General features: G+C 34.8%; 1 protein-coding gene across 1 annotated transcript in view; it reads left to right on the forward strand.

The window, feature by feature from the left end:
* The first annotated feature begins 7,310 nt into the window (after nt 1–7,310).
* The window catches only part of Chn1 (chimerin 1), a 62,782-nt gene continuing 48,468 nt past the window's right edge, over nt 7,311–21,624 (forward strand). The window contains exon 1 of the mRNA XM_010607038.1: nt 7,311–7,334. Coding sequence (XP_010605340.1) covers nt 7,326–7,334 — 9 coding nt within the window. The 5' untranslated portion in view covers nt 7,311–7,325. The remainder of the gene's footprint in view (nt 7,335–21,624) is intronic.

Below are 21,624 nucleotides of genomic sequence, written 5' to 3' on the forward strand. Positions count from 1 at the left end.
AGAAGCATTTAAAGTTATATATAACCATTCTCTCTCTGCCTTAGCCTTGCTAGAAAGTTCATAGAATCCACCTAAATTAATACTGTTTAGTTGAATGCTTCATCATATTCTTGTTTTGGTTTTAACCTTTGAAGTGTATATTTAAGATTTATGAGATATTTGTATTTATTTTATTATTTGATCAGCTTTGACTTTGTAACACATAAATGTGTCTGATAAATAAAATGGGTTTTATATGTTGTTTGCTGAAAATACTAATAACATTTTATTACTAGTGTGTTGTATACGTTTTGTTTTCTGTTTGTTAACAGAATATATCTCTTAACTTGGAGGTTTCCTTTGAAGAAACACTTCCAAATAACTTTGGTTTCAAATCAAAACTAATTCTTAGTTTTAGAGAAAGTAAAGTAACATTCCAGGTGCTGTTTTTTTTTTTTTTTCATCATTTTGTGCTTCTAGATTCAATTTATGTGCTAAAACAAAGGAAGATATTAAGGGTTTTGTTCATTTTTTAAAAGCAAGATGTTAGAGTTATATATTTTGAAATTCATCTGAATGCAACCAGGCACATCATTAAACAGCTTTTTAAAATAGGAAAACCAAAACCTGGAATCATTGAAGAAAAAGATATGCTTTGTAGAAAGTGGTAATTATGTACAACAGTTGCAGTTCAAAACGTATTATTCCAGTGTTCCTTTTTTGTTTAACTACAGTATCACTTTGGAGAAAATGAATTTTCATCTTGTTACTTTATAGATTAGTTAGGCTTATGTAGTTTCAACCACTTTCAGTAAGGATTCAATGGCAGAGGCAGATAGTAAGTATGGGAAAAGAAGAAAAGAAAATTACCCTCTAGAAATGGAAGGGAAATGTGCTCTACAGTCTAGAGGTTAATATTTGTCACTAGATCTATTTAATACTTTCTATCTTCTTACAAGAAAAATTTTTTTATTTTTCTTAATTTAATACTTTCATTGCAAATATATTTACTGACCTCTCTCTTTTGAATTCACAGAGCAGAGCTTGCTTCTCCTTCCTGCTTTGCACTCTGTGATAGGCCTACTCTGTTTAACCAGGCCACATAAACTTATTCAGGGGCCTGCAGCAAAAACATTTACAAACAACTCTTTGATTTTTGTTGACTGTAAAGTAAAACAGTGCATAGATGTTCCTGGACAGCCAGTATTGCCAGTTACTTATTTAGCTTCTTCTGTGCCTATTTATTGGCTATCTTTTCTGTTTTATTATTTGCCAGCTCATTCTGTTATTCTCTGCAGGAGCCCAGGCTAACAGAGAAAGGGAACATCCATTCATTTAGCTTACTATATACCAAACTTTGATTTATTCTGACATAATCATCACAACAGTGTTGGGTAGGTTATCATTCTTGTTCTTTTTAGGTGCAGAATCTGCAAAATGATTTTCCCAAATTCATCCAACTAAGAAATAGTAGATCTAGAATTTAAATTCACATTTGTCTGATAACAAAGCCTAGGGTTTCTGTTTATCCCATAGGACCCACACTTGACTGCTTCTGACCAAACCCTATTTCAAGACCACAGCAAGACTGTGGTTTTTGTGTGGCCATAGCAGTGGCTTAGAGATCTTACAAGTGGTGATCTTACTTTTTACGTAAGGGAAATATTAGATTTCACTTGGTTTCATGAATCACTTTACAGAAATGTAAATTTTCTCTATGAGTAAGTTTACACACATTTTAATAGTCATTTAAAAATAATTTAAAGGTGAATTTTTAAAAATTCAGCATTTCATGCCTTTGTCCCCCCTCCCTCACCTGTATCAGACATTAAACCCAGGGACTTTGCATTGAGCTATATCCCAAGTACTTTTTTGTTTTGAGGCAGGATCTTACTAAGTCACTAAATTGCCCAGTATAAGCTCAAATATGTGATCCTCCTGCCTCAGTGTCCCAGAGTTCTGGGATTACAGGCATGTATCACCACAACCATCTTTGATCTGCTTTTATGTAAAACTGTTTCCACGGGGACAGGAACTTCACTATGTGCTTCCTGATACTAAATACAGCTTCTGGATATTTTGTTAAATACTTGTTGAATAAATAATCTCCCAGCAGTAAACTTTTGTAAGGAAAGATTTTGTCTGTACCTTAGAACTGGCATTTCTCCTTTTATGGCTTTTTTTCCCCGTAAAATAGACATATCTATTCCCCATTTTTCTCACAGATTTTCTGTCCTCTTTCTTCTGATCCTATAAAGTACAATATGCCTTTCAGATCAGGTCAAAGTAATAGAGAAGTCTCTGATGTCCTATGCCATTATGTTATTCTTTGCGTAACTTTTTAAGAGTGTGGTTCAAAATAGGCAAGGAAAATATATGCTTCCTCTAGTAAAAATAATGCAGTTTTTCTTTTAAAAATAGTCACAATTCCAAATGAAATTCATTTTCTTGTCCTTTGAGGCTTAAATTTTAATCAAACCACATTATGAGACATTTTAGTAATCTGATAGCTCCCTTAAGACTTAAAGTGATTGTACTGGCAGGCAGGAGCTGAAGTGCAGGCTGAAGAGAAATTGGAAATCGTGGAGAGGAGCTCTTGAAGTCACTGAGCTGAGGAAGAAAAGAAGACAAAGTTAAAGATAGCCAGAAGTCCTCTCCCTGGAGAGATTAGGAAAAACCCCTGTGTAGCACTAGGATCCAGTCTTAGGCTTCCAGCCCCAACCCGTGTGGCCTGTCCAGTGTCTTCCCTTCATACTCCATGTTCCCCATACTTCTTGCATTTCAGAAGGCAAGGGTATGACAGGTGATCGGCACCATTGCTTGGATTGTCTTTAAGGGCCATACTCACTGTAGAAGTGCCCACTTAAAATCATGAACTCCAGCAAGATTAAAATGAGCTTAGCCCTCTCAGAAATGCTTTTGATATAACTGAACTATAAAAGAACTTAATGATAAACAATACTATGTGTGTTTATTGTAAGAATTCATAAAATTTGGCTTTCTGCATTTATTTGTAAATAGCAGATAATGTTTATTGACAAAAAAGAAATGGTTAAAAATAGTATATTAAACAACAGGTCTTTAATATTTAACTTTGACATGAAAATTTATTTTCCTAAGTTTTCTCACATTTTAATGAGAATTTACATGGGGAAAATATGCCTGTAACTTTAGAAGATGATGCATATTAAAATGTAATTTCTGTGAATCATTCACTTGAGTGTAAGTCACAATTTGATTACTTTTGAAAAATCAAAAGATAGATAAATTATGTGTTAGAAGGGCTAGCATGGATAGAATGTTAGAGTCTAGACTAAATAATTACTAAATTCTAATTTCAACCACAAAAACAAATATCATAGGCCAATATAAAAATATTTTGTTACCTTTTCAAAGGTCATGTTAAGAAATGACCAACCTCTTTCCATTTGGAATGGTCAGAATGATACTGTTATATGAAAGTTTTCCTTCTCATTAAACAGGAATTAGATTTATAGTTCACCTCTGTTCTTTGTGTTCTTAATAATGAAGTAAAATATATTCTTTCTGGTTTGTTTAGTTTTTAATTAGGCTCACTCAGGGTTACCTTCAGGAGGCCATGACACTGGCAGCCCTTGGTGCCCTTTGGCTTTGGCTTTTATTAAAGATAGTCCCCTTTCTTGCAAGAGTATTAATGACATAGTGACAACTTGGATTCATTTCGGAGGTTTGCTTCAAGAAGCAAAATACTGAAATTATCATCAAAGGAAACCATTCTCCTCCAGTTCTTATAGCATGTTATTAAAACATGAATCAAGATTGAAAACGGAATTTCTGTAGTCTGATAGTTTATGGTTTATATGTCCTGTATATTGCAAACATTTCTTGCCTATACTAAACCAGCAGACACTGAAGAATGACTGTGTAAAAGGGAATAGTAAGTCCTTGATCAGGGGCCAGAAATAGCAAAAGTATGTTTCTGTGTCATCCTTCTCTGTATGGCTTAGGTTCTGGAGTCATCTCTACTTTAAATGATTGCTGGCCTCATACTCAAGTGAGCTCTGAATAGGACTCTCCAACTAAACATGAGAATGCTGGGTTCTGCAATACATTGAATGTTTTTATTGATCAAAGTTGATTTATCAGAGAGTTGGCCATTTGAATATTGAATGTGTGTTAATAGACTGTGAGGGTTATTTTCTCATTTTTCGTATAGGCATAATTAAGTGGCTTCAAAAAGAAGGGAGAACAAACTTTAATTCTTGAGTTAGCTAGTTATTCCTAATTATTGCAAGTTTGTTTCCGTTTTCAAAAGTTAAACTATATATATTCTAAGAGCTTCAAAAAGATCAGCCACAACTTATGTAAAGAGACATACACAATGAAACCATAGTTTTTGTTTTGTTTCATTTTGTTTTCAGAAAAATTCACTTGCTTACTTTTCTTAAAAACATCTTTCCCATTTCATTGAGGCAGATTTGGAAGTCAAACCAGAAACTTCAGGCTCTACTACGATGGAAAACACTTTGTTGGGGAGAAACGCTTTGAGTCTATCCACGATCTGGTGACTGATGGCTTGATTACTCTCTATATTGAAACCAAGGCAGCAGAATATATTGCCAAGATGACGATAAACCCAATTTATGAGCACATAGGATACACAACCTTAAACAGAGAGCCAGCATACAAAAAACATATGGGAGTCCTGAAAGAGACACATGATGAGAAAGATGCTGCAGGCCAGGATGGGGTGTCAGAGAAAAGGGTAAGCTACCATGAAACCACACTTTATCTTTTTCTGTTTGGGATCCTTTTCAGAAAGCCATTATTGCCAGAAGAAATTCATTTCTCCACAAGTGCTTTGAAAACTGAATGCATTTTTCTTGATGTCTAGTTTCTGTGGTGCTGAGCTTTGCCTGTATCTATTTGTTGTTTAGTTAAAGTATATTAGGTATATTTTGAATTTCTAATTGACTCCTATTTTTCCAGCTTCCCAGTTTTTAAAATAGGTTGGAAAAATGGCCCTTAGTAAAAAATAGTTCTGGGATTTTGTCAGAAGTATAATTTATGGTCAGGAAAAGGTAAAATTATATCGAAGGGAGTTACATTAGCTATCAAAATTACTTTTTAGTTTTTGTTAAAGAAAATATACTTTAGAAATAATTCTATTTAGCAAAATTATTTGCTTATTTTTTTTAATATATATGGTTCAATTCAGTCTATTAAATGGCTGTTTTACTGTTTCAGGAATCAAGTCAGTTGAATAGTAGAGGGAGTTATCTCTTACTGTTAAGAAATAATTGAGTCAGGAGGTAGGGATTTAACTCAGTGGTAAAGCATTTGAAGTCCTGGGTGTAGTCCTCAGCACCAACATATTAAAAGAAAGTAGAAAAGTTTAAAATAAATAAACAAGCCAACAAAAAGTAATTGAATCAGAAAGATTTGCTTTTCTTTCATGATAAAAGCAATTTGAGTTTTTCAGTTCTTGTGCTTTAAATTGTGACACAGTTCAGGTTAACATCAAAAGTTACAATTGTTTGGCATTAAAATTACTTTGCTTTTGGGGCTGGGGATTTAGCTCAGCAGTTTGGTGGCCTGCCTTGCAAGCGCAAGGACCCTACTTCAATCCCCAGTACCCCCCCAAAAAATGTTCAATTCAGTCTATTAAATGGCTGTTTTACTGTTTCAGGAATCAAGTCAGTTGAATAGTAGAGGGAGTTATCTCTTACTGTTAAGAAATAATTGAGTCAGGAGGTAGGGATTTAACTCAGTGGTAAAGCATTTGAAGTCCTGGGTGTAGTCCTCAGCACCAACATATTAAAAGAAAGTAGAAAAGTTTAAAATAAATAAACAAGCCAACAAAAAGTAATTGAATCAGAAAGATTTGCTTTTCTTTCATGATAAAAGCAATTTGAGTTTTTCAGTTCTTGTGCTTTAAATTGTGACACAGTTCAGGTTAACATCAAAAGTTACAATTGTTTGGCATTAAAATTACTTTGCTTTTGGGGCTGGGGATTTAGCTCAGCAGTTTGGTGGCCTGCCTTGCAAGCGCAAGGACCCTACTTCAATCCCCAGTACCCCCCCCAAAAAAAAAAAATTTCCTGATGTTTTATATTGTGTAAGATTTACTTGCAGGAGTTTTATGTATTCTACTTGGAGCTAGAATAATTGATTTTATATTTTTAAAAATCTTCAGTTGATAATTTAAAGAAATACAGTGGATTTTGAGCTAGAATTCTTTCACCAAATAAGTAGTATGCAAGCTACTTAGTTTCTCTGTGTTTTCTCTTATTTATAAAGTTGTAATAAAAATCAAGATGTTTTGAAGACTGAATGAGCAGATATAAAACACTCGACGAGAACATGGCACATAATAAGATCTCACTGTGAGTTTGTGATCATGTTATAACAGTCACATTACTTCAAGACAACATCCTAAAACATTTTCAGTTATTTTGAAGTATTTAAATACAGAATAGAAATTTAGCCTAGATTTTGTCCAGCCTAGATTTTGTATTCTGGTACACCTTATTTAGAATGGTGTTCTGTGGTTACAGAGAAACCATCATTTTAAATTATAGACTGTAGAAAACTTGTAAAAAATGGTCTTTCGTATACTTACATTTGTTAGGAACCACACGTCTTTTTTGGGAAATAGGCAGAGTTTGAAATCATAAGTGCATGTTATATTTAATAGTGTTCTTTTCACTGTCACATCCCCATTTTCTCACCATTGCTGGATTTTTCCACACTTCGCATTTTTCATCATTGCTTATATTTCAGTATCTAATACTGACATTATATTCTATGTAGATGTGCTAGAATGTCCAAAGTCAGTGTTTGTGAAAGTTTAAGTCTTTCAAAGTTGGTCGACCTAATAATAATCCTTTATTATATTGTATATATACTCTTCAACTCCTAGGAACCTGAGCTAAAAACATACTTTGCTATTTGACATTGCCTCATTTAACTTCATGAGGACTTTGGTTGTCCCTCCTACAAAGTGGAAGTGATACAAAAGCAAGATATCAAGGTAGATAATATTTAGAGGACTCATTTGACCCTCCGAGATAGGATTCTTTTTGTGTACAGGCAGTGTACATTCCATAGATTCTCTTGTGCCCATGGTCCGTGGTAACTTTTTAGAGTGGAATAGCCATCACTGGGAAGTATCTTTCTCCAGCAGTACATAATTAAGGATCATTCAAAATATTACCCTGCTTTAAACTGCATGCATCTTAAATCTAGTTGGCTTTTAAAAATTTACTCACTCAAAAATAGATTTATTTTATTTACAGGTGTCATCCAACAGGACAGGGATGATGACCTGTTCAACAGCTTGAAACATTGATTCCCTGTCACAGTGGATGACATTTGTAAGTAAAGACAATCATGTTTAATTGATTTAAAATATCTTTTGACACAAAAATGATATAAGTATTCCAGTGAGTCCTTAATAGCTGAAGCCCCTCTTGTTTGTGACTCCTTTACCTAAGGCAGAAAGCATTGGCTTTGTAGTCATTAGTGTGCTGCTGTGGAAAGGATACTAGTGCTGGAATTAAGAGCTAGGTTCTAATTCTGCTACCAGAATGGATTTTATGTTTTATTGGGCCAACTGCTTTCACTTCTCTGAGACTGTATTTCCTCAGTTCTAAAGGGAGAGGTTTGGACTCCAAGATACAGTTTGTTTGCTTGTTTTTGGAGGTGGTTGTTTTTTGGTACCAGGTATTGAACTCAGGACCTTGTGATTGTAAGGCAGATGCAGTGCCACTGAGCTAAATCCCCAGCCCAAGATAACAGTTTTTATAGTCTGTGATCCTTCAAGGTCTGTATTATTGGAAAGAGACAATAGAATACTGAACTAAGCACCCCAGTAGGGACTTGAATGGTGAGATTTGTCTTCAGCTTACCCACTAATCATATGACCTTGGAGCTGTCTCCTAGCATGTCTGGACTCAAGTTCAAGTTGCTTTGAATAAATTAAGGGATTTTCTACAAAGCATTAATTCCACAGGATTTTAATAAATAACTGTGGACAGTATTTAGATGCTGAAATAAGTTGGACAAAAATTAAATTTTTAAAAAAGCTTATTTCTTTTCTGTATGTCTTCACTAATGACTTCATGTGATTATGACTTCACCAGAGTGCACCCAAACTTATTTTTAATCACCCCATCACTTTGGCAAATAACACTTCATGAAACACACTTTGGGAAATTTTCAGTAAAAAAATTTCTGAAGATACTTTGTTTCAAAATTGAAGGGTAAGAATTCCAGGTGTGTGTGTATGTGTTTGTTGCAGTCCTTAAGGTATTAAGTTGTATGTCTGAGCTTTTGTCAGCTTTAGTCAGATGGATGGTTTTATGGCCATGCGGGGTTTTTTGCCACAGGAAGTAAATCCAAGTAAATTTCTTATCTCTGGGAGAGCTGATGGTCTATTATGAGGAGAAAAAAATATTTCTTTCTAAGTGATAGCTATGCAGTTTTTTTCATTAACTATTTAAGTTGTTTCCTCAGCTTGAGATATCAATTGGAAATGTAAAAAACCAGAATTTTAAACATTGTGGTACATTTAATCATGAAATTGTAGCATGTTGTCCTTAATTTATCAGTAAAGATTGGCCAAGAAGCCCAACACTGGTAATTATTTTTATTTACTTTGAAACTGTATTTGAAGTCTCTTCTTCCAAATACTGAATACTATAATATGTTTACCTCTACAGAAAATAGACCAATGGCTGTATTCAGTAGTTTTTATGATACTTTCACTTACTGGTGATACAGTAATAAATCCCCAAAACTATGTTGTAGACATCTCATATAACACTTAATAAAATAAAGTATAAAATAAGATACTTTGCATTTCAGAATCCATACTAAGAATGAGGACCTGGAATCTAGGCCACGTATCTTTACTTTGGGATTAGTCATTAGCACCAAACCATCTCACATTGCCTGTGATGGCAAGGTGTGCAAAAATGAGTATTTTGGTTTTATAGAACTTCAGAAAGCTAAATAATAACCTATATATGTCTAAAAGTACATATGTGTGTTTTTTTCTTCTGTAGTTTGGAACGAATATAATGCTTTGCATATTGTCATATTAATTTATTTGTAAGAAATTTCTTCTACATTTAAATTTTATTTTTTAAAAACTCTTTGGGGGTCACTAAACTACATATAATATTGTGAAATTTAAAATTGAAATATAATTGGAGCCCTACCCTAACTGTCATAATCACTGGAATTCTTTGGATACCTTTATAAAATCTCAATGCCCTGTAACTTCAGAAGGGACATGGGCCTTCTGATCTGCTAATTGGCATAGTCTCTAACAAAGTAACTCTTGTAAATGTTTCTATATATATAATGGTACTTTATCTCTATTGACATAATCTCAATGAAGAAATCAGCAGAAAGCCATATATAAACTCAACCACAAATAAAAGTGACAGTATCAGAGGAGTCAGTGAGTGACATAGAGCAATCTCTAGAAAACTGTGTTGATTTCTTGATTTTGTGCCTTCATACTCTTTTGAACCTTCATTGCTATTCTTTGTTTCTGCCCAAGTCTCATCTTGTTCTTTCTTAGCCTTGCCTTTATACGACTTCCACCAAATTTACATGCCCAGAGTTCTACTCTGGCTTGTTCAAGTATCTTTGTGATACTTTGTGGGTGGTATGTAATGCACCTCTTTAAGAATATATCCAAAGTAGCCAAGTTGGCTAGTGACACTCACCAACACCATGGCTGTCAGTAATGTAAAGTCTCAGTAGACAATCACATGGTCTAATGAGTAAGCAGTATTCCAGTGGGGCCCAGAAAATTATTTTGTATGAATCTCATCTGTCCTTCCATTTTATCCTCTACATTAGTAATTGAAAGCCATTAGGGAAAACCAGATGGAGAGAGAAAGATGGAAGATAAACACGTCATCTCCAAATAACCAGGCCAACAGACGACCAAATTGCAGTTTGTAAGCCAGCTGCAGTTTGGGGAAGAATTTTGTATGTGGGCGAATTGAACAAAGAAAATAACTCTTAAATTACTGACTTGGGGATTGGGAAGGAAACTATTAGAAATCCTCTCACAATTGCTCTTTCAGAACCTTTATCATTTCTGGTGGGGAAATAATCATTAATGGCAAAATCTTTGTTTAACTTTTTGAAATAGGAATCAACTGTACGGCTTCTGGAGGATAATATTTTGGGGGATAAAAAGCAGAATAAGGCTATCTTGTTTTGCCTTGTTGCTCACAAAAGATGGACAGCTCTAAAAGAATTGCTCTAGTTGTAGTAAAAATTTCCATTAATCTTTTTTTTTTTTTAATTGAACTCAGAACCATTGTGGCGCCACTGAGCTAAATCCCTGGTCCCCCTTCTATTAATTGTTTTGTTTTGTTTTGTTTTTTGAGACAGGGTCTTACTATGTAGTTGAGACTGTTGAGACTGACCTGAAACTCACTATGTAGCCCAGGCTGGTCTCGAACTCACAGAGATCCTCCTGCCTCAGCCTCCTGAATGCTGGAATTACAGGCATGTGCCACCATGACCTGCTTTCCTTTCCATTAATTTTATTGATTTGGATCATTAATTTTATCTCATGCTTTTGCTTTATTATATTTTCCATTTTAATTTGGAATCATTTCTCTTTTCCCTAATATTTGTACATCTTAGGAATCGGAATGTCATAGCTTTGTCCCTGAACCTTCATTCAAGTTATGAGAACTTGTTTTTATGTGGCCTCATAAATTTAGTGAACTCTTTTGGAGTTTCCTTTAAGTCACTAGAATTGGTAAAAAGTGCTCAGACCTAAACATATTATCATAATTCTATCAATTTCAACAAGAAATTGCAGACATCTGTGATAGCTACTACTGATCTTCCCTTTATTTGTATGTCCTTTTTTTTAAGTTTTTAAAATTAATTTTATTGGTACATTTTAAGTATACAATATAATGACATTCATAATTGGAAATTTGCACCTTTACATAATCTATCTTGGTTCTTATTTTTTTTCTCCATTCCCCTGTCCTCCCTTCAATCCCTCCAATCCCTCCATCCCTCCCTATTTATAAAGACTATTTCCATTTTTTCATTTTCTCACATTGATTCCATTCCTTCTTTCCTTTCGTATGTCTCGCTTAAAGACAGTTCTCCGTGTCCATATATCCTCACCCTCAGATTAATCCAACCATGCAAAAATATTTTTTAAAAATGTACTGGTACTATTAGCTCAGTTGTGACACCTGCTGCCTCGTAAGCAGAAAGTCCTAAGTTTGATCCCTGGTATCCACCCAAAAAAATGTACCGGTACTAAACATGTACAGATTCTTTGCTCCTCTTTATTCTCTAAAGAATATGTTGTAAGCTATTTACATAGCATTTAACACTAATTTCAATATTAGAAACAATCAAAATATTAGAGACAGTAGAAAATATACTGAAAGATGTAAGTTATATGCAAATATGATGCCATTCCAGCCAGGTGTGGTAGAAAGACCTGTAATCCCAGCATTCGGAAGGCTGAGGCAGGAGGATTTCTGTGACTTCGAGACCAGCCTGGGCTACATAGTGAGTTCCAGGTCAGTCTCACCTACATAGTGAGACTCTGTCTCCAAAATCAAACAAACAAAACGAAATATGATGCTATCCATATGGAGGACTTCAGCATTCATGGATTCTGGTATTCATGGGGATCCTGGATCCAGGTTACCAAAGGACAGTTCTATTGTTACATTCTTTTTATTATGGTTTGTCAGTGACTTGAATGAATCAACCCTGTCCTCTCTATTTCCTTCTAAAAATCATTCAGTGAAAATTTACTGAATACTATAGGTTTGCTGATGACCTAACTTAATTTATTAAATTTTATATCTCATTCAACTTAAACATTTTTCTTGAAATTTTGAGTTATTACAGCTTGTACTTATTTATCAGTGGCGCTTGATAAAAAGTCATCTACTGTAAAATTCCTCTTCAAAAGCAGAAGTTTTTAAGCAAGCTGCAGATTTTTGAGCATCTCCTTAAGAGATTTATACCTCCCTCCTTGCACCCACTCAGTAGGAAAGGGTTCTCTGTTGTGGGTATAGTTTGCTTATTAACTTTAGAATGGCCTTGGGCTACAACCCACGTTCATAGTAAGAAAATACAGAAAGTTCTGTTTTTCCTTGTAATAAAGTATTCAATGTGAAATAGGAAGAAAAGGGCTAAAGGTGTAGGGAAAGTGGGAAGGGTTGGGGAAAGAAAAAATATGAGAAAATGAAAAAATGGAAATAAAGTATAAATGGGGAGGGGGGAGGGGAGGAGGGGGTGAAAGGGCAGGGACAAGGGGAAAAAATGAGAACCAAGACCTGTCATGTAAAGGTACAAGATCCCAATAATGAATGTAACTGTACTGTATACCTAAAATGTACCAATAAATTCAGTGAGGAAATAAAAAGTATTCAGATGAGCCCATATCTCCATGTTTCAAAGAACTTCTTAAAAGCCAATATATTGAGGTATAATTTACATACAGTAAGATCTATAGTTACAGCACATGTATAGTTTGATGTGTTTTGAGACATATATTTATATATCTGTAACCAGCATTACAATCAAAATATAAAACATTTCTTTACCCCCCAGAAAGTGCCCTTATGCCTCTTTGTAGAAAATTCCACCCTAACCATGTCCCCAGAAGAACCACTGGTTGTATTTGTCATCACAAGATTTTTTTCTAATATGACAGATAACATCCTATTTAATGATTTAGTTTCTTACATTCGTAGCAATTTTTCTCATCTTTTATTTATTATAAACATCATCTGATTATTTTCAATTACCTACCTATTCCTGACTTAAGCTATAAATTTCCTCAGGTCATATTTCTAAAGAAAATATGAGCAGCAAAAGACTATAGGTGTGTAGCAGTGGTTACAAGGATCTATAACCTGCTGGTTTCAGTGTTACTGTTAGGGACTATTCAGTTTTTAATATGTAATAAAGTCTTCAGTAAATTTGAGGGAAGATTTCTAGGTACATGGAGGATAAACTTTTAGGCTCTGCTGGGATCTTGGAGTTAACCCAGGAGCACTCCAGCAGCCAGCGAGGAACTGGTTTTCATAATTATTCACTGGCTGTTGCCCTTCCTCTGGCCTAGGGTAGGTCCCACCACAACTGTTGCTCATGATCACAATGCAGGAAAGTAGAGTGTCCTCAACTCTTGGAGTCTAGACTGTATATAACACATGGTCCCAGGTATCATTGTGAGAAGAACTACTGTTTCTACTTCCAGTCTCACTCAAATGGGAACGATGTGATTTCAGATTTCCACACGGACTACCACCACCACATCTCCATTTCTCTCTGTGCAGTCTTTCAAACCATGTAGATATAGTCTACTCAAGAATCCTGTAGAATGGGGCTGTCCTCTCCCAGACCTATATGAGGAATGATGTATCCTTTTGGGTAACACATTCTCATGGCTCTGCTGTGGGTTGTGTAAAATTCCTTGAGAAATAATTGTAACTTTTTGCTTGTCTCCCTCAGGGAAAGCCATTGAAATATAAGTGATTAAGGAAAGTACAGGTGGAAACTTGACATTTCTTAAAAATAAATGAAATCTTTTGTATATTAGTTTGAGTAACTATTTTCACTTCATCTTGGGCAGAGGATGCCTTCCCATGATCTGGAACTGCACTCTAGACAAGCAGGTTTCCGGAGTTCAGAAGTCGTACTTATTGGCCATATTCTGGAAATACTACATTGCTTAATACTGAGAGAGCTGGAGATACTGAATGGACAGAGAGTAGCAGGATGCCAAAATAAATTGTGAGAGTTGTGGAAATGTTTTATCTCCACTAAATCACCATGTTGCACCAACATATATAAGTGATATGTGTGAGCGAATCTGATCATTTTTGGGTTCATTCAAAGATAATCTGAACTTTTTAGCTAAATTTATTAATTTTTTTAAATTATTTTTTTCAGCTTTAATTGAGTTTATTGGTACATTTTAGGGATTCAGTGCAGTTACATTCATTGTTGGGATCTTGTACCTCTACATGACAAGTCTTGATTCTCATTTTTTCCCCTTACCCTTGCCCTCCCTTCACCCCCTCCTCCCCTCCCCATCTACAAACACTTTATTTCCATCTTTTCATTATCTCACATTTTTTATCTTTTCCCTTATTACCCTTCCCCTACCCATCCCACCTTCCCTACACCTTTAGCTCCTTTCTTCCCATTTCTAAATGTCAGTAATCTTATTAGGATCTTATGTATTATTGCAGATTATTCACACCAGGGAAACTATTCGGTATTTACACATGTGTGCCTTATTTATTTCACTTAGGAGTATATCTTCAATATGTATCCATTTTCCTATGAATGAATCTATTTTCTCGTTCTTTATGGCTGAGTAATATTCCATTTATTTTTTTTCTCTCTAGAACAAGATACTTAAATAGTAATGGATATTCACCATTTGACCTAGTGTTAAGATTCATGAAAGAATTTCTATAGTTCTTTAGTTTCTATGCTAGTGTTTGTTCATAGTAATCCACAGCATCTGATTCAAAAGCATGCTTGCACGCCCTCCCCCCATCTCTCTCTCCTCTCTCTCTCACTCTCATATCTCTCTCTCGCCCCACCTCCTTCCTTTCCTCCCTCCCTCCCATTTTTTTTCCTCTATCAATTCTATACTTTTTGAGATTTGTTTTCTACAAAGATTCAACTTCATTTCTGGAATTAAAAACACTTCAGAAAATTTGATTATCACATATTTCTCTTACATATCCAGCAATACATGCACAAGTACACAGTTGTTTATTCTGTTTTCTTTTTTATTGGGCATCTCTTGGAACAGGAGATCTGGATCCTAGTCTGTGACTTTAATGATGTTGCTTTAAACATGTCACTGACCTTTGTGGGTCTTGGTCGTAAAAGGAACGACCCAGCTTTCCAGATGACCACAATTCTAGTTGTCATGAATTCTCCACCTGTAAGTATTCTTTGTTAACACATGGGTTTTTTTCAGATTTTAAGAATCTTTGCTTCTGAGAACTTAATATTCTAAGAGGTAGAAGAGGCTAAAAACCACAGACTGAAGTACACATTTGGCTCTGCTGCTGACTTGAGGCAGCCACATAATTTCTTTTGGCCTCAGGAAATTGTAGGTCTCCTTTACTCCTTGATACACATTTCTAAGGACTATAAACCTAAGAGTACAGAAATAACATTAAGCCATTCCATTTTAATACTTCACCAGATTATCTTCTTTAATATTTATGACAATCTTTTAAGCATAGAGTTTATAACATGGCTGTCTTTAGGGATCAGAGGTTATGTTGAATTACCAAGGGATTCTAGGGGTGTGTTTTAATAGCATATTCTTTATTTTTTAAATCAAAATCATAGAAGACAGGCCCTTCCATCAAATGCTTGTTGGTTTGTCATAGAGACTAAATACTGGACTGCATTAGTATTTAGGTTAAGTGGGTCACCATCTTGAGTAATGAATTACTCAAAAGGGAGAAGATAGAACAAGAACAGTCCAAAGGAAGCTGAAGGAAGCATAGTTCATATGTGTCCTTGACTCGTTAGGCATGCCACTCTAGAAGTACAACTCTCATGTTTAGTCTTTAAAATAAATTCTTATCTAATGTCAAAAGAATAGAGATTCCATTATAAGAATAAAACAACCTGTGACTTGAGTTTTTTTAAAAAAAAAGAAGTATCTTTCCTTATTGTACAGCTTAATTCTCTTCCTTCTTTACTATCACAGGTATGTATACATTCAAAGACTTCCTTTCATAAGAACAAAGTTACATAAATGTTACGTGATAATGTAAATTAACACATAAATGTGTAAAGCTGACAACAGTTCAACATATGAATGTTAGACAGCAGTATATTTAGTTGAATCAGATCTGGGTAAGTTTCTTTGAAATTTTTATAAATGAACTACATTAAATTATTAACATATCTGTATATTAATTTATTGATAATGAAGATTTATAATAGACATACCACATTTATTTAAGGTAAGTCCACATACTCACATTTTTAACAGTTACCTTAAATTTGGGTTGACAGCTTCAGGTTTTAATCAGTTCAGTCTTCAAAGTGCTTATTAACATTTCATTGTCAAGGTTGAAGCTTACTTACCTCTTTGAAACCAACAAAAGACCTCTGAGTTGACAGTCACCTTCTAAATAAACAAGATCTTTAAAGTAGTTCAAGTGCTTTTCAGATCAGTACTCTAGAGACTATATGTAAAACTTACATAAAAAGTTTATTATAATTCAGGAGCAGAAAAAGGAAACAGAAGCAAACAAAACCCTTTCAGGTCTTGAACACAATTTGACAGTTGATCATTTTCTATGGTACGTCTCAGAAAGAGGGAAGCCTGTAACAGTGAATAAGGAGGATTAGCATTTCACAATTTCCATAAAAATATGATGTTATTACTGCTAATGGTAATAGTGAAGAAAATGAAAAAGTGCCTTTAATATAAAATAAATTTTGGGAGAAATTTTGAAATACATATTGATAGTTTTGATTGAAGAGCTAAATCAGATCAATGTTCTCACCATTTAAGCTTTATATAAAATACACATGCTTGCAAAAATTTGATTCAGCAGAATCAACATGGAATCCAGACATCTATGTCAATATGTATATATAAAATATATCTGTGTGTGTATATACATATATATGTGTGTGTGTACATGTGTGTGTGTGTGTGTGTGTGTGTGTGTGTATATATCCATCCGTATATATATCTGTGATTCTGCTGGCAAAGTAAAAATCACAACCATGGTTCTCAAATAGTTTAGACTCAAGACCCCGTCATAGTTTGCAGTGCTTTGATTGGCATATGATGAAATTCTGGCCTCACATAAATATACAGTTGGAAAAGAGTATTTTAATAGCCTTTTTAGATAATTTCGGATGTTCCTCTTTGACAGCATGCCAAAACAAATTATTTGCAATGTGGAACCTGAATTATATGAATAATCATTCCATTGATGTACCTTGGACTTTGAATGGATGTGTCAACCATGCATGATTCTGTATCATGTGTGTTGGCCATCTGGAAAATATTGACTCACTGACCCCTGTAGTTCAACAAACATCAACATGATTTATATAGTATTCAAAAATCACAGTAAATATCGTTATAAAAGTCATTTAAGCAGTAGGAAGCTATCAAGCTCAGAGTGGTGAATACAAATTTTCCAAAACTAATTTTCAGTTTAAAGTTTGAATTTTATCATTGACTTTCATTGTTTATCTTAAGATGGCAGGCTTGCTTTGTTCAATTTTTAGAAAATGCCAAACACTCAAACCTGAATAACCGAAAATTTTGTTAGTCATTCTTTCAAGTAAGGCCACTCGTGGTGGTGCACGCCTGTAATCCCAGCACTCGAGAGGCTGAGGCAGGAGGATCACTGTGAGTTCGAGACCAGCCTGGGCTACAAAGTGAGATCCAGGTCAGTCTCAACTACATAGTGAGACCCTGTCTCAAAAAAACAAACAAAACAAAACAAAAAAATCAAGTAAGAAATGTCATTCCAGAGCCAGGTCTGGAGACACATACCTGTAAACTCAACTACTCAGAAAGCTAAGACAGGATGATAAAAAGTTCAAGGCCAGCTTGGGCAATTTAATGATGCACTGTCTCAAAATAAAAAGGGCTGGAGGATGTAGCTGAATGGCCTTGCATACATGAGGCATTGGGTTGGGGAATATAGGAAAAAAGTACAGTATTTATGAAAGAAAAGCAGCTAACCTGACTTGCAACTAATACTTTTCCTTAAGACAACCGTCCCAAAAGGAAAGCCAGTTAGTTACCTTTTGCATCTTTTGATATGAGACTAAATTTTCTCTTTCAGATAATTTTTTGAAGGGGGAGGAATAAAACTCTAAACTTAATGTAATCTGTAGCAGAGTAGACAGTTAAAATAAGTGTCAAACTGAGACCCACAATAATTAACTTAATATGCTATTCATTTAAAACAATATCATTGATATTATATAATGCATTAAATTATCTCAAAGACCTAGTTCTTTTAAAAATGAAAACAACAAATATCATTCAGTTTATGACAGTGGTTTGATATTTTGATAGTGAAAAATGTACCAAAGCTTTAAAAACCTTTCTATAGGGGATATTTTAGGCAAATTATTTTTTTAAATATGTGAACTATTAAGCATACATTAAAAATAACAAAGAATTTTATCTTGAAATTTTATAGCAAGCTATGGGTTTGATTTCATAGAAGGAAAAATGATCAAACTTGAACTAGGCTTACTGATAGTAGATGCCACCCAAATTCTTTTTTCTTCTAACATTGCATTAGAACTCATCATTGTAGAGTTTTTAATCCAAGTGGGGCTTCTCATGGCACTTTGCCCTCATTCTCCAAAATAATTGTGTGGTCCTGCAAATTAAGCCATAGTGATTCAGTAGTCTTTAGAATTGTAACCTGCATTTCATGAATCACAATCATCCTTCCTATTTCTGGTGACACATGTTCTCTTAGCACTACAAATGTTTTCAGTTCAGTTTCCTTTAGTCAGCCCTGTTGCTAAGATACCTATGTTATCACAGATTTTCTCTCTTAACATATTTTCAGTTCATAGTTTTACATAGATTTTGGCTGTCAAATGAAGAAACAGTATTCAAAATGCCTTTTTTCCTTGTACCCCTGGCCAGCTGTCACATTTTAATAACCTAGCTATGAAACAAAAAAAAAAAGTACACATTTTCTTTCTCATAAATCTGTTCTGACAATATAAAGACAGGAGGCTGGAATCATTCAGGCAGGCTCTCATCTGTGAGTCTAAAGAATGCAGTGAGGCTTATGAATGTGCCATGAACTTTTCCTACTTTCAACATTTATTTAGTACCTGCTTTTTCTTTCTCTTTTTTTTCCCGCCATCAAGGTAGGGTGAAGGTGGGAGTTTAACATAGGATTTTGAACATGCTTGACAGCTAAGCTAGGTCCCTGGCCTTTTAATTTTTTTTTTTTTTTTAATTTTGAGACAAGATCTCATTCAATTTTCCTGGCAAGGATCAAATTTGCAATCCTCCTGGCTCAGCTTTCTAAATAGCTAGGAATACAAACCTGTGTCACTCTGCCTGGTAGATACCTACTTTTTCTAAGCATTGTGTTAAGGTGATAATACTGATTTTTTTTTAAGGAATGCTAATTTTGATAACAGTATTAATATCACCATCTTGTCTCTGAGAACTTTGGGCTCTTGCATACTAGGTACTGAAAATACGTGTTTTACCCACACTCTGTATATTCTACATACATATATCTACTCTCATGCTTCCAATACCTCTGAGTTAGGTGTAGGTACTATCATCATTCCAGTTACATAGATAAAGAAACTCCGATTACCTAAGAATTCATAATTGGTTAGTTGAGCTGATTTTTTTTTTTTTTTTTTTTTTTTTTTTTTTTTTTACAGATTACCTTGATTCAGAGCCAAGCTTTTAACTCCTTAACTGTAGTTAGAGATTTGTGATCCTCTTGCCTCATCCTCTCAGAGTTCTGGGATTAAAGTGTATATCACCACACCCAGTTTAAGTTTTAATATTCATAATAGAGATCCCAGACTGGCCAGTGCAATAATTATATAATTAGGATGCATCTTATTTTTTAAAGACTAACGGTTGCTAGAGACATAGACTGAGAAATCGTGAGCAGTTTATGTTATATACCCCACAAATTCATAAAATATTTAAATACTTCATGCATTTTATGCATAATACTAACTAAATAGTTTTCACTCAGAATTCATTGCTGTGGTTTCGCTACTGAAACTGTAGTGAATAGTAGAGAATAGGGCTATGCTACTTTCATGAGGGCAAGATATTAAATAAATACATACCAACCATGAGCTAAAATCTTTCCTCTTTATAAACTAGTTATCTTTAGTATTTGGTCACAGTAACAGAAAGCTGACCAACACACTTTCCTGTGTGTTGTAAACCATTTGTCAGGCTTAGAACTGAGTCAGGAATGATCATTTCAGTTGTGAACATTTCTACTTCTGATGGTTCTTTGTAACACCTAAGTCTTACTTGGGGTGAGAATCAGTCTCATTATGTGGTGAGTGATCCAATGCCCAGGTTTCAGTGAAGCACGGCAGAGTGTGCAGAGACTGGGGTATGAAGTCCAAAGGCCTGAATTTGCATCATGGCTGATTTTGTGCTAGTAAACAGGCACCTTAACATCAGTGAATTGCATTTCTGAAAAATAGGAATGTGAGGATATAGTGCAAATAGTCTGTATGACAAGGCACTTCATACAATCTTAAATTCTGTGTTAGTGCTGCTGATTTCAGGACTGTGAAGCTGGGCCTGAATTAAAAAAAAAAAAAAACTAGATTGGCAGAATACAGTAATTAAAATTACTATAAAATATGCCAAGAATAGAATTATTACTTTACAGATTATTTCTTGACATTGCATTATTGGCTGGCAGAGATTTCTAAAGCTGCCTTCAGGCATCCACACCTGTTCTGAAACTAGATAAACCTAAGGATACCATGCATCTTCCCAGAGTGTCAGTTTTACTCAGGAGTAATTGTTTGAAAACATGTGAGTTGATGGTGCACATCTGAAATCCCAGTGCTCTGGGACGCAGAGACAAGAGAATTTCAGGTTCAAGCCCAGCCCTTGCAACTTCAAGGCCTTAGCAAGATCCTATCTCTAAAAGAGCTAGGAATGTAGCACAGGGTGAATGCCTTGAGTTTAACCACCAGAACACCCCCTCCCCCAAATAATGGAACTAAATATTAAACAAGCACGGGTACATTCAAGTACCCTTTGTGGAAGAGAATATCAGCAGGGAAGATTCTCAGTACGTTAAAATGTCACTAAAAGAAGTTAAACCAGACTTCAATCTTTTCTTCCTCTTCACAAGAGTCAGTTGTTGCTCTCTGACTTTGTGTCTTTTCTAACATTCTGATGACTTGGGTGCCTTGTCCATATGCCTCTAATCACTTTTAAGATGTCAAGTTCCCTGTGAGGAATCACAGCGCATTTTTTGAAAACATGATGACTGTCTTTAATATGAAGGGGAGTATCCATGTTGTAGGTTATTAAACTGTCTTATTTTCATTAGATTGTTTGAACTAACAGAAATTTAATAAAATGAAATATAATGGACATGATACAAAAAGATTCTTTTAGAAAGCTCTCCAAAGCAAATATTTCACTTTTTAAACATTATCTTGATATAAAACATATTTTAGCAGGGTCATATCAAAGAAAAGACAAGTTACTGTTTGGCAGTGAAGTGGTCCGCTAACTTGTACTTACCCTTCTTTCCGGGTAATGTTTGGTAAGTTGCATCTTTTGTCTGGGCCACTACTTCCATTTCCAATTAATAAAATAGGTTTGTGGGGTTTTTTTGAGACTGGGAATTGAACTCGGGTCCTTGTGCTTGCAAGGCAGGCGGTGGATCCACTGAGCTAAATCCCCAGCCCTTTTTTGGGGTTTTTTGTTTGTTTGTTTGTTTGTGTTTTTTTGTGTGTGTGTGATGGGTTTTTGTTTTTAATGTATATTAGTAATACAGAGTAGTGGGTTTAATTTTGGCCTGTTTGTACACAAATAGAACATACCTTTTGCTTATTCCTTCCCTGCCAATCATTGCCCCA

This window comes from Fukomys damarensis, unplaced genomic scaffold (assembly GCF_012274545.1).
Source record: "Fukomys damarensis isolate Sample0158 unplaced genomic scaffold, DMR_v1.0_HiC HiC_scaffold_26, whole genome shotgun sequence".
Lineage (NCBI taxonomy): Eukaryota > Metazoa > Chordata > Mammalia > Rodentia > Bathyergidae > Fukomys > Fukomys damarensis.